At 36.3% G+C, this 14,687-nt stretch overlaps 2 protein-coding genes across 2 annotated transcripts; both read left to right on the top strand.

Annotated features, from left to right (window-relative positions):
• The first annotated feature begins 423 nt into the window (after positions 1 to 423).
• LOC138860885 (uncharacterized) lies at positions 424 to 3,948 on the top strand. Its single transcript, XM_070119389.1, has 3 exons — positions 424 to 1,056; positions 2,756 to 2,766; positions 3,195 to 3,948. The coding sequence occupies exons 1-3, from the start codon at positions 424 to 426 to the stop codon at positions 3,946 to 3,948; spliced, it is 1,398 nt and encodes a 465-aa protein (XP_069975490.1).
• Positions 3,949 to 10,285: 6,337 nt separating this feature from the next.
• Positions 10,286 to 14,681, top strand: LOC138860884 (uncharacterized; the record flags this gene model as incomplete). The annotated part of the gene is made up of 3 exons (XM_070119388.1): positions 10,286 to 10,918; positions 14,063 to 14,415; positions 14,504 to 14,681. Coding segments are annotated over exons 1-3 (1,164 nt in total), but the record flags the coding sequence as incomplete, so codon positions are not given.
• Positions 14,682 to 14,687: the final 6 nt, after the last annotated feature.

Here is a 14,687-nt window from a genome sequence, read left to right as displayed (position 1 = left end):
CTATTCATGTACTTCTTTTTATTTGTGCTTTTATCTGTTTGTTCTTTTATGTCTTTAAACGGCAAGTCATTCATATATTGTAATTTAATATACACAACAAAATTATTTATGCACACAACTGATCCTTTAATTCAGAATGGTTAAGCTATCATTTGCATAAGGAAATAAATAAAAGATACAAATTAATAATTACTTACTTCTGTAGAATAAGTAAAATAAAAATCAAACTAGCGAACATATTATAATTGGGTATTAGTCCGTGTTGAAACACCCTTGTCCCCAGTGACTTTGGAACTTAATTAGCTCCAGCTATAGATCTCAGTTGTATGACCAAGTTCCCGTGGCACTAATTCGTATAAAAACTCAAGTCAAGCCGTTGATGAATACAGTTCTTCATTGAAGAAGCTTGCCATAACAATCAGTATGAGTTTTAACATATTTCTTGTTCTCTGGACATTGCTTGTAAAAACTGAAGGACTTGAGCCAGATTTACCTGTCAAGGCGTGTCAGGATGAATTTTCGTCTGTGTCTTTAACGAGTACCCGTCTGCAAGTCAGCACCGTCGTCTCCACCGTCACTCTCCTGGACGTTATACCTACCTATGTTAGCGTTACCATTACGGACTGTGAACCTTACGCCATTACTCACACGGAAACGGTATCTCAATATCAGGCTCCACAGCTGGCTTACTCCACACGTTACGTCACCGAACTGAAGATCAAAGAGAAGAATCGGGTATACACGTATACCAGCTATCAAGCCGAAACCATCAGCATTACATATTCGGCTACAGATATTGAAGAACACCTGACACAAGTTGTAGGGACAACTACTGCCACTACTTTATCAATGGCATCTGTTGTGGAGACTGTGACCGCCTCCATTACAACCACTGCAACATACACTCAAGTTGATGTGTCCAGTTCCATCACATACATACCAGTTTATGTGACTACAACAATGACTAACGCCTGGCCAATCCTCAAGACAGTGTACCAGACTGAATACATCAAAGAAGCAGTTGCTTACGTGACAACGGTTATGGAGACTTCGACAGTATATCATTGTCATGACGCTTATCGTTCTTAATCAAGATATATAAATAAATGTTGAATGCTTTCGTAAACAGTTTCAATCCCCACAAAGGAAATTGTTACGGTGGCTATGAGAAAAATATGTGCATATACATACATACATATATATGCATATATATAAACATATATATGCATATATATACACATATATACGCATATATATGCATATATATATGCATATATATGCATATATATACGTATATATATGCATATATACACATATATACGCATATATATGCATATATATACACACATCTACGCATATATATGCATATATATATACACATATATACGCATATGTATGCATATATATACACACATATACGCATATATATGCATATATATACACATATATACGCATATATATGCATATATATACACATATATACGCATATATATGCATATATATACACATATATACGCATATATATGCATATATATACACATATATACGCATATATATGCATATATATACGCATATATATGCATATATATGCATATATATACGCATATATATGCATATATATGCATATATATACGCATATATATGCATATATATGCATATATATACACATATATACGCATATATATGCATATATATATACACATATATACGCATATATATGCATATATATATACGCATATATATGCATATATATACACATATATACGCATATATATGCATATATATACACATATACGCATATATATGCATATATATACACATATACGCATATATATGCATATATATACACATATATACGCATATATATGCATATATATACACATATATACGCATATATATGCATATATATACACATATATACGCATATATATGCATATATATACACATATATACGCATATATATGCATATATATACACATATATACGCATATATATATATATATATATATATATATATATATATATATATATATATATATATATATATATATATATATACGTGTTTATGTGACTACAACCAACCTGAAGACAGTGTACCAGACTGAATACAATAAGAAGCAGTTGACTACGTAACAGCAGTTATGGAGACATCAACAGTATATCATTGTCATGGCGCTTATACTTCTTAAATGAGAAATAGCAATAGATGTTTGATTCATTCATAAACAATTTCATCTCCCACAAAGAAAAGGGTGGCTATGAGAATGAATGATTGAGGAAGAAAGTTTAAATGTTCCATAAAGAAAAGTACAATTAGTTGCACGTTTCTGTATATATACGGTTCATTTTCTTATACACATACATTAGATTTAGTTTGCATACACCACGCTCGTTATACATAATCTATTGAACGTACCACGCATTCATTATACGAAACAGCCTTTTATTACAGGATACATTATACATACAACGCATACATTATACATACAAAATTGTTGAGGAGGATACGCATGCATAGGTATGAATATATATATCCTCGTCTCCTCAAGCCTGTGGTTGAGGACTGTCTTTCGGCCGTCCTCTTTGCTTCAGTTCTTTATTGCTTTCGTGATTAGGATAGCCTCCTCCCTTCATTTGTCTTTGTATGATTGCAACGAGTTAGAAATAAGTAACGAGACCTTTTACTGATTATATTTTCATGAGTTCTTATTCATTTTTATATCCTAAACATTCTGGAAACACAATTTTACCTCAGCTTTGGTTCGAGTATGAGTGAAACATTTTATGGGTCTCGTTTATTTTTCTTTTAATTGTCTTTTTTATTTATTCATCCGGATTCTATTTACATTCTCTTTTATTCTATTCATGTACTTCTTTTTATTTGTGCTTTTATCTGTTTGTTCTTTTATGTCTTTAAACGGCAAGTCATTCATATATTGTAATTTAATATACACAACAAAATTATTTATGCACACAACTGATCCTTTAATTCAGAATGGTTAAGCTATCATTTGCATAAGGAAATAAATAAAAGATACAATTTAATAATTACTTACTTTTGTAGAATAAGTAAAATAAAAATCAAACTAGCGAACACATTATAATTGGGTATTAGTCCGTGTTGAAACACCCTTGTCCCCAGTGACTTTGGAACTTAATTAGCTCCAGCTATAGATCTCACTTGAATGACCAAGCTCCCGTGGCACTAATTCGTATAAAAACTCAAGTCAAGTCGTTGATGAATACAGTTCTTCATTGAAGAAGCTTGCCATAACAATCAGTATGAGTTTTAACATATTTCTTGTTCTCTGGACATTGCTTGTAAAAACTGAAGGACTTGAGCCAGATTTACCTGTCAAGGCGTGTCAGGATGAATTTTCGTCTGTGTCTTTAACGAGTACTCGTCTGCAAGTCAGCAACGTCGTCTCCACCGTCACTCTCCTGGACGTTATACCTACCTATGTTAGCGTTACCATTACGGACTGTGAACCTTACGCCATTACTCACACGGAAACGGTATCTCAATATCAGGCTCCACAGCTGGCTTACTCCACACGTTACGTCACCGAACTGAAGATCAAAGAGAAGAATCGGGTATACACGTATACCAGCTATCAAGCCGAAACCATCAGCATTACATATTCGGCTACAGATATTGAAGAACACCTGACACAAGTTGTAGGGACAACTACTGCCACTACTTTATCAATGGCATCTGTTGTGGAGACTGTGACCGCCTCCATTACAACCACTGCAACATACACTCAAGTTGATGTGTCCAGTTCCATCACATACATACCAGTTTATGTGACTACAACAATGACTAACGCCTGGCCAATCCTCAAGACAGTGTACCAGACTGAATACATCAAAGAAGCAGTTGCTTACGTGACAACGGTTATGGAGACCTCGACAGTATATCATTGTCATGGCGCTTATCGTTCTTAATCAAGATATATTAATAAATGTTGAATGCTTTCGTAAACAGTTTCAATCCCCACAAAGAAAATTGTTACGGTGGCTATGAGAAAAATATGTACATATGCATACATACATATATATGCATATATATACACATATATACGCATATATATGCATATATATACACATATATACGCATATATATGCATATATATACGCATATATATGCATATATATACACATATATACGCATATATATGCATATATATACGCATATATATGCATATATATACACATATATACGCATATATACGCATATATATGCATATATATATACACATATATACGCATATATATGCATATATATATACACATATATACGCATATATATGCATATATATATATACACATATATACGCATATATATGCATATATATACACATATATACGCATATATATGCATATATATATACACATATATACGCATATATATGCATATATATACACATATATACGCATATATATGCATATATATACACATATATACGGATATATATGCATATATATACACATATATACGCATATATATGCATATATATACACATATATACGGATATATATGCATATATATACACATATATACGCATATATATGCATATATATACACATATATACGCATATATATGCATATATATACACATATATACGCATATATATGCATATATATACACATATATACGCATATATATGCATATATATACGCATATATATATGCATATATATACACATATATACGCATATATATGCATATATATACGCATATATATATGCATATATATATACACATATATACGCATATATATGCACATATATATACGCATATATATATGCATATATATATACACATATATACGCATATATATGCACATATATATACGCATATATATGCATATATATATACGCATATATATGCATATATATACACATATATACGCATATATATGCACATATATACGCATATATATGCATATATATACACATATATACGCATATATATGCATATATATACACATATATACGCATATATATGCATATATATACACATATATACGCATATATATATATATATATATATATATATATATATATATATATATATATATATATATACGCATATATATGCATATATATAGACATATATACGCATATATATGCATATATATACACATATATACGCATATATATCCATATATATACACATATATACGCATATATATGCATATATATACACATATATACGCATATATATATATATATATATATATATATATATATATATATATATATATATATATATATATATATATATATATATATATATATATATATATATATATTTACGTGTTTATGTGACTACAACCAACCTGAAGACAGTGCACCAGACTGAATACAATAAGAAGCAGTTGACTACGTAACAGCAGTTATGGAGACATCAACAGTATATCATTGTCATGGCGCTTATACTTCTTAAATGAGAAATAGCAATAGATGTTTGATTCATTCATAAACAATTTCATCTCCCACAAAGAAAAGGGTGGCTATGAGAATGAATGATTGAGGAAGAAAGTTTAAATGTTCCATAAATCAAACTAGCGAACATATTATAATTGGGTATTAGTCCGTGTTGAAACACCCTTGTCCCCAGTGACTTTGGAACTTAATTAGCTCCAGCTATAGATCTCAGTTGTATGACCAAGTTCCCGTGGCACTAATTCGTATAAAAACTCAAGTCAAGCCAAAAAACGTCCCGACTTTGTCCCTGCGCCCCCAGGTACCCATGTCTGGGGTCAAAACAAAAAACAAAATAAAAAGGAGAAGACTCCCCGACCTCCTAAGAGGAAGGAGTCGCCCCCACAGAGAAAATTGGATACCTCTAACAGAGAGGAATTCCCCGAGCTTGCTAGTGGCAAAACCACAAAAAAGAACCAAAGGGAAAAAGGTTCAAAGCCCACAGCAATGGTCCCCCCAGCAGATGATAATCTTTTCTTTGACGAGAAAGATATGACTCTCCTGTTGAGTGCTGTAGTTTCTGCAGTAGCAACAGCCTTGGGGAGGACCAGTGAGGAGGCGGAGAAAGCAGTGCAGGTCGCCATGACGGCTATGACCCAAACTGTGGCAGCTCTGAAGGGAAGGAAGCTAGAAGCCTCCAAACCGATAACGAGCAGCGCTCCCCTCCCCAAATCCTCGGATGACAGGCTAGCTTCAGAAGAAACATCACATAAAACCCCAGCTAGTCTGTCAGGACAGGCTGAAACTGTGCAGCAGGCCGAGTCTGTACAGCCAAAGTCTCGTCCTCCGAACCAAGGTGACACTTCCAACCTAGGCCCTACATCCCCTGGTAAGGCCTTAACCGGAGTGTCTGACTTAGAGGAAGTTGTACAATCCTCAATCAATGAGGATCTGTATTTATCTGATGCCACCAGCACTGGGGCATCAGAAGATGAAGCAAGTGACACTGAGTAACCATCATGGCACACAATCTAAGCATACTGCAGTGGAATATCTGTAGCTATAAAAGCAAGAACTCATTTCTCCAGTCCATTGTGCGAGCAAGGAGCATTGACGTCGTCATGCTCCAGGAGACACTAACAATGGGATCCGTGTGCTTCTCAGGATATCATGCCTTCACCACTCCAAACCTGGATGGTGCTAGAGGCCTGATGACCCTGGTAAAAGAAGCTATCCCTTGCTCCTTAATAGCCAATCCGCCGCACTGTGGAGATGGTGTTGAATCTCTTGCTGTTGAGATTCAGCTACCTGGGGGCTCTATAAAAATTTACAATATTTATAGCAAACCACTGTGTGAGAGCTTAGATCTAAACCAGGTCTGTGCTACTGCAGCACAAGACCGAGTGATCATAGGGGGAGACTTCAATGCACACATGGCCATGCTGAATCCCCGCAAAAGGCCGAACGCGGCAGGCATTCACATAGCAGAAGTGCTTGAGACATTCCCTGAGATCGCTCTTCTCAACACCAAAGAACCAACGCATGTGAAGGGAGGGGTCCTAGACCTCACCTTTGCCACTGCAACAATGGTGGAGAGAATTCGATGGTGTGTTGATGATACAGTTACTAGTGATCACTACGGCATAGTCACCACACTAATGGATGCAGGTCCAGCCCAAAGACCACATCACATTCCTAAATGGAAAACTGACAAGGCCAACTGGTTTGCCTTCCAGGAAGGCTTGGCTCGATGTCTGAAAGACAATGTACCCAATAATGATAATGAAGATGTGGATGTGCTAGAGGCAAGGCTAATCCAGGCCATAAACCAGGCAGCCTCACAAACCATTCCCAAAACTCGTCCATGGTCCAGAACTCACAAAGACGCCTGGTACTATAATGACGAGATCAAAGAGGTCAACCACAGGGTTAATATGTGTAGAAAAAACTTCCGACGGCAAAGATCTCCCGACAATCTGGCCCTGCTGAGGGAAGCTGTTGTGGATGCCAAGGAAACTGCCAACAGAGTAAGGCAGGAAAAATGGCTGGAATGGTGCCAGTCTTTTGGGTACCAGACCAGCCTTACAGAGCTGTGGAAACGGGTCAGGCAAGCGACAAGCCGCCAAGCCCCGAAATGCACTCATCATGACCCACAATCAGAGGCTAACAGATTGGTGCTTGAGTTCTCTGCCAGAACCAGCACCAACAATCTGCCTCCAATGATGAGAGAAAAACAACAAAACTTAAATCCAGAAAGACTTGCTCTCATAAGAGACAAGGCACTCGAAGCTGATGAAGCAGATGCCTTGTTCTCTCTTAGGGAACTAAGAAAATCATACAAATCCAGTTCTGGGTCAGCACCGGGATCTGATGGGATCTCTCACCCCATCATTTCTCATCTAGGCCTTGCAGGAGAACTTGCATTCTTGCAGGTTATCAACAAATCCTGGCAAACAGCCACAGTGCCCCAGAGCTGGAAACAAGCCACAATAGTTCCCATCCCAAAGCCAAAGGAGCCTGGCAAGTACCGCCCCATCTCTCTTCTCAGCTGCCTGGGCAAAACAGCTGAGAAGATGGTACTCAACAGGCTCCGATGGAAAACGGGTCCCCCCCATGAACACCTGCACGGGTTCACAAGGGGTAAGAGCACTGCTCATAGCATTTCCACACTCTTAAGCACAATCTGCACCTCGCCCGCCGTGGTTGTCTTCCTTGACCTGGAGAAGGCTTTTGAATTAGCAAGTCCACTTGCCATTCAAGAGACCCTAATCCACAAAGGAGTCAAAGGCAGACTCTTGGCCTGGATAGCTGACTATTTTAAAAATAGATCAGCAAATGTCAGATTTCAAGGCCACCTCTCACAGCACATGCCACTTGAAAATGGAACTCCTCAGGGAGGGGTTCTTAGTCCAGCCCTGTTTAATACCCTCATGTCCAACATACTCGACATTCACCTGCCAGAGGGATGCAAGATCATCTCTTATGCAGATGACTTGGCAATCATAGCCTCTGGCAACCACTGCCTAACTAGGGCTCAGCGTTGTCTGAACCTGGTGTCTGAAGAGTGTTGTAGGACGGGTCTAAAAATATCAGCAGCAAAATCCAAAGCAATGGCACTGAGAACCAATGTCAGAAACAAAAAACTCACCATACAGGGTATGGATCTGGAATGGGTGAAGGACTATCTATACCTTGGTGTATGGATAGGACACACACTCACTTTCAAAAAGGAGATCCAATACCTGCTTGACAGAACCAAGGAAAGACTGTCAGTCATGAAAGTCATGACAGGGAGACACATAGGAGCAGGACACAAAGTACTAAGATCATTCTATGTACATGCTGTCCGTCCTATTATTGACTATGCATCTGTCGCCCTCATTGCTTCCAGCACAACATTAAAAGAAAAACTGGAAACAATACAAAACGAAGCAGCCAGGATCATTCTAGGTGCACCTAAGTGGACAAAGGTCATCAACCTCCTCATGGAAACTGATTTACCGTCCGTGGACACTAGAATTGATCTAATGGCAGCACAGTTCCTTTCCAAGGTCCTGCAGGCACCCACAAACTCCTATTTAAGACAAAGAGTTCTCAGACGCCTACAACAAGATTATCAGTTGTTTGCAGACAATTCCTGGCTCACACATACAGCCAGAGTTTTGCTACGCTTTCAACTAAAAGATTTATTGCTTGCCAAGGGTATGGACTCCCCCCACCCTGATTACAAAGAACCCCCGCCGTGGGCAAACGAAATTATCGAATTCTCAATTTTAAATCTCACAATGAGAAAAGATCAATATTCCATGCCTAGCCTAAAGGCACAAGCACAAAGGGTCATTGAACAAATAACTCCGCCGGGTAGTATAACTTACTACACGGACGGATCCGTGGATCCAATAAACCATACTGCAGGCGCCGGCTTTGCAACAAAGGATACCACAGCATCCATTAGGGTCACTGACAATGCCTCAACGCTTCAGGCTGAAACGGTTGCGATCATGGAAGCATTGACATACGCGTCCCTGAGGGGAGGGCACGTTGTCATTCACACAGATTCAAGAGCAACTATTGACAGTTTACAGCATAGCATGCCCCCAGATAACATCTACCTCTTGACAACAGTATTATACATAGCCCAAATAATCCTTAGTCAAGGTAGAAGAATCATCATAAACTGGGTCCCAAGCCACATAGGCATACAAGGGAACGAGCTTGCTGATAAACTAGCCGAAAAGGGCAGGGGTATGCCCCCATCCTCCATGATCGTTAAACCCAGCCGAAGGGGACTGAGCCAAGGTACCAAAGCTGCAGCGTGTGCGGTCCTCCGGGGAGCACATAGAGAAAACATCACAAAATCGCTCGCTGCCAAGTGGTACTCAGATGCTTCAGGCTATGAGCCACTGGCCCTTCCTCCAAACACAAAAAGAGGTACCGAAGTCATACTATTCAGACTAAGACTAGGTTACCAATGCGCTTGGCAAATTATTGACAGTGAGTCTGGGAGGTCATGTAAACACTGCGGCGAGCCTAACGCCACCCTGTTACATTACTTGCAGAATTGTGTACACACACAATTTCTGAGACAGGGACCACCCACCACAGCCGCCGGGCTGGTAAAAAGGGTGTGCAACATGCTTTCACCATGGCAGCTGGATCGCCTGCTTGCAATCCAGCCACCGCGGTAAGCATGCAGTTCAAAGAAAACATTTGAGTTAACTAGAAATAGTTAACACAGGCCGGGCCACCCCAGAGAAAAGGCCCGGGCGAAGCATGACTTCGCAAATCTAACTGAACTGAACTGAACGTTGATGAATACAGTTCTTCATTGAAGAAGCTTGCCATAACAATCAGTATGAGTTTTAACATATTTCTTGTTCTCTGGGCATTGCTTGTAAAAACTGAAGGACTTGAGCCAGATTTACCTGTCAAGGCGTGTCAGGATGAATTTTCGTCTGTGTCTTTAACGAGTACTCGTCTGCAAGTCAGCACCGTCGTCTCCACCGTCACTCTCCTGGACGTTATACCTACCTATGTTAGCGTTACCATTACGGACTGTGAACCTTACGCCATTACTCACACGGAAACGGTATCTCAATATCAGGCTCCACAGCTGGCTTACTCCACACGTTACGTCACCGAACTGAAGATCAAAGGGAAGAATCGGGTATACACGTATACCAGCTATCAAGCCGAAACCATCAGCATTACATATTCGGCTACAGATATTGAAGAACACCTGACACAAGTTGTAGGGACAACTACTGCCACTACTTTATCAATGGCATCTGTTGTGGAGACTGTGACCGCCTCCATTACAACCACTGCAACATACACTCAAGTTGATGTGTCCAGTTCCATCACATACATACCAGTTTATGTGACTACAACAATGACTAACGCCTGGCCAATCCTCAAGACAGTGTACCAGACTGAATACATCAAAGAAGCAGTTGCTTACGTGACAACGGTTATGGAGACTTCGACAGTATATCATTGTCATGACGCTTATCGTTCTTAATCAAGATATATTAATAAATGTTGAATGCTTTCGTAAACAGTTTCAATCCCCACAAAGAAAATTGTTACGGTGGCTATGAGAAAAATATGTGCATATACATACATATATATGCATATATATACAAATATATACGCATATATATGCATATATATACACATATATACGCATATATACGCATATATATGCATATATATACACATATATACGCATATATATGCATATATATACGCATATATATGCATATATATACACATATATACGCATATATATGCATATATATACACATATATACGCATATATATGCATATATATACACATATATGCGCATATATATGCATATATATACACATATATACGCATATATATGCATATATATACACATATATGCGCATATATATGCATATATATACACATATATACGCATATATATGCATATATATACACATATATACGCATATATATGCATATATATACACATATATACGCATATATATGCATATATATACACATATATACTCATATATATGCATATATATATACGCATATATATGCATATATATACACATATATACGCATATATATGCATATATATACACATATATACGCATATATATGCATACATATACACATATATGCGCATATATATGCATATATATACACATATATACGCATATATATGCATATATATACACATATATGCGCATATATATGCATATATATACACATATATATGCATATATATGCATATATATACACATATATACGCATATATATGCATATATATACACATATATACGCATATATATGCATATATATACACATATATACGCATATATATGCATATATATACACATATATACGCATATATATGCATATATATACACATATATACGCATATATATGCATATATATACACATATATACGCATATATATGCATATATATATACACATATATACGCATATATATGCATATATATACACATATATACGCATATATATGCATATATATATACACATATATACGCATATATATGCATATATATACACATATATACGCATATATATGCATACAAATATATACGCATATATATGCATATATATACACATATATACGCATATATATGCATATATATACACATATATACGCATATATATGCATATATATACACATATATACGCATATATATGCATATATATACACATATATACGCATATATATGCATATATATACACATATATACGCATATATATGCATATATATACACATATATACGCATATATATGCATATATATACACATATATACGCATATATATGCATATCTACACATATATACGCATATATATGCATATATATACACATATATACGCATATATATGCATATATATACACATATATACGCATATATATGCATATATATACACATATATACGCATATATATGCATATATATACACATATATACGCATATATATGCATATATATACACATATATACGCATATGTATGCATATATATACACATATATACGCATATATATGCATATATATACACATATATACGCATATATATGTATATATATACACATATATACGCATATATATGCATATATATACACATATATACGCATATATATGCATATATATACACATATATACGCATATATATGCATATATATACACATATATACGCATATATATGCATATATATACACATATATACGCATATATATGCATATATATACACATATATACGCATATATATACATATATATACACATATATACGCATATATATGCATATATATACACACATATACGCATATATATATATATATATATATATATATATATATATATATATATATATATATATATATATATATATATACATGTTTATGTGACTACAACCAACCTGAAGACAGTGTACCAGACTGAATACAATAAGAAGCAGTTGACTACGTAACAGCAGTTATGGAGACATCAACAGTATATCATTGTCATGGCGCTTATACTTCTTAACCATGAGAATATAAGCCGCTAATAGGAAATGTTTGATTCATTCATAAACAATTTCATCTCCCACAAAGAAAAGGGTGGCTATGAGAATGAATGATTGAGGGAAGAAAGTTTAAATGTTCCATATAGAAAAGTACAATTAGTTGCACGTTTCTGTATATATACGGTTCATTTTCTTATACACATACATTAGATTTAGTTTGCATACACCACGCTCATTATACATAATCTATTGAACGTACCACGCATTCATTATACAGAAACAGCCTTTTTATTACAGGATACATTATACATACAACGCATACATTATACATACAAAATTGTTGAGGGAGGATACGCATGCATAGGTATGAATATATATATCCTCGTCTCCTCAAGCCTGTGGTTGAGGACTGTCTTTCGGCCGTCTTCTTTGCTTCAGTTCTTTATTGCTTTCGTGATTAGGATAGCCTCCTCCCTTCATTTGTCTTTGTATGATTGCAACGAGTTAGAAATAAGTAACGAGACCTTTTACACTGATTATATTTTCATGGAGTTCTTATTCATTTTTATATCCTAAACATTCTGGAAACACTTTAATTTTACCTCAAGCTTTGGTTCGAGTATGAGTGAAACAATTTATGGGTCTCGTTTATTTTTCTTTTAATTGTCTTTTTTATCTATTCATCCGGATTCTATTTACATTCTCTTTTATTCTATTCATGTACTTCTTTTTATTTGTGCTTTTAACTGTTTGTTCTTTTATGTCTTTAAACGGCAAGTCATTCATATATTGTAATTTAATATACACAACAAAATTATTTATGCACACAACTGATCAGTCTTTAATTCAGAATGGTTGAAGCTATCCATTTTGCATAAGGAAATAATAAATAAAAGATACAATTTAATAATTACTTACTTTTGTAGAATGAAGTAAAATAAAAATCAAGCTAACTGAAACATATTATAATTGGGTATTAGTCCGTGTTGAAACACCCTTGTCCCCAGTGACTTTGGAACTTAATTAGCTCCAGCTATAGATCTCAGTTGTATGACCAAGTTCCCGTGGCACTAATTCGTATAAAAACTCAAGTCAAGCCATTGATGAATACAGTTCTTTACATTGAAGAAGCTTGCCATAACAATCAGTATGAGTTTTAACATATTTCTTGTTCTCTGGACATTGCTTGTAAAAACTGAAGGACTTGAGCCAGATTTACCTGTCAAGGCGTGTCAGGATGAATTTTCGTCTGTGTCTTTAACGAGTACTCGTCTGCAAGTCAGCACCGTCGTCTCCACCGTCACTTTCCTGGACGTTATACCTACCTATGTTAGCGTTACCATTACGGACTGTGAACCTTACGCCATTACTCACACGGAAACGGTATCTCAATATCGAAAGGCTCCACAGCTGGCTTATCTCCACACGTTACGTCACCAGACACTGAAGATCAAGAGAAGAATCGGGTATGCACACATATACCAGCTATCCAAGCCAGGAAACCATCAGCATTACATATTCGGCTACAGATGATTGAAGAACACCTGACACAAGTTGTAGGGACAACTTACTACCACCACTACTTTATCCAATGGCATCTGTTGTGGAGACTGTGACCGCCTCCATTACAACCACTGCAACATACACTCAAGTTGATGTGTCCAGTTCCATCACATACATACCAGTTTATGTGACTACAACAATGACTAACGCCTGGCCAATCCTCAAGACAGTGTAC

Source organism: Penaeus vannamei, unplaced genomic scaffold (assembly GCF_042767895.1).
Source record: "Penaeus vannamei isolate JL-2024 unplaced genomic scaffold, ASM4276789v1 unanchor128, whole genome shotgun sequence".
Taxonomy (NCBI): Eukaryota; Metazoa; Arthropoda; class Malacostraca; order Decapoda; family Penaeidae; genus Penaeus; species Penaeus vannamei.
The sequence above is the reverse complement of the archived record's forward strand: the minus strand, read 5'-3'. Positions and strand labels throughout refer to the sequence as shown.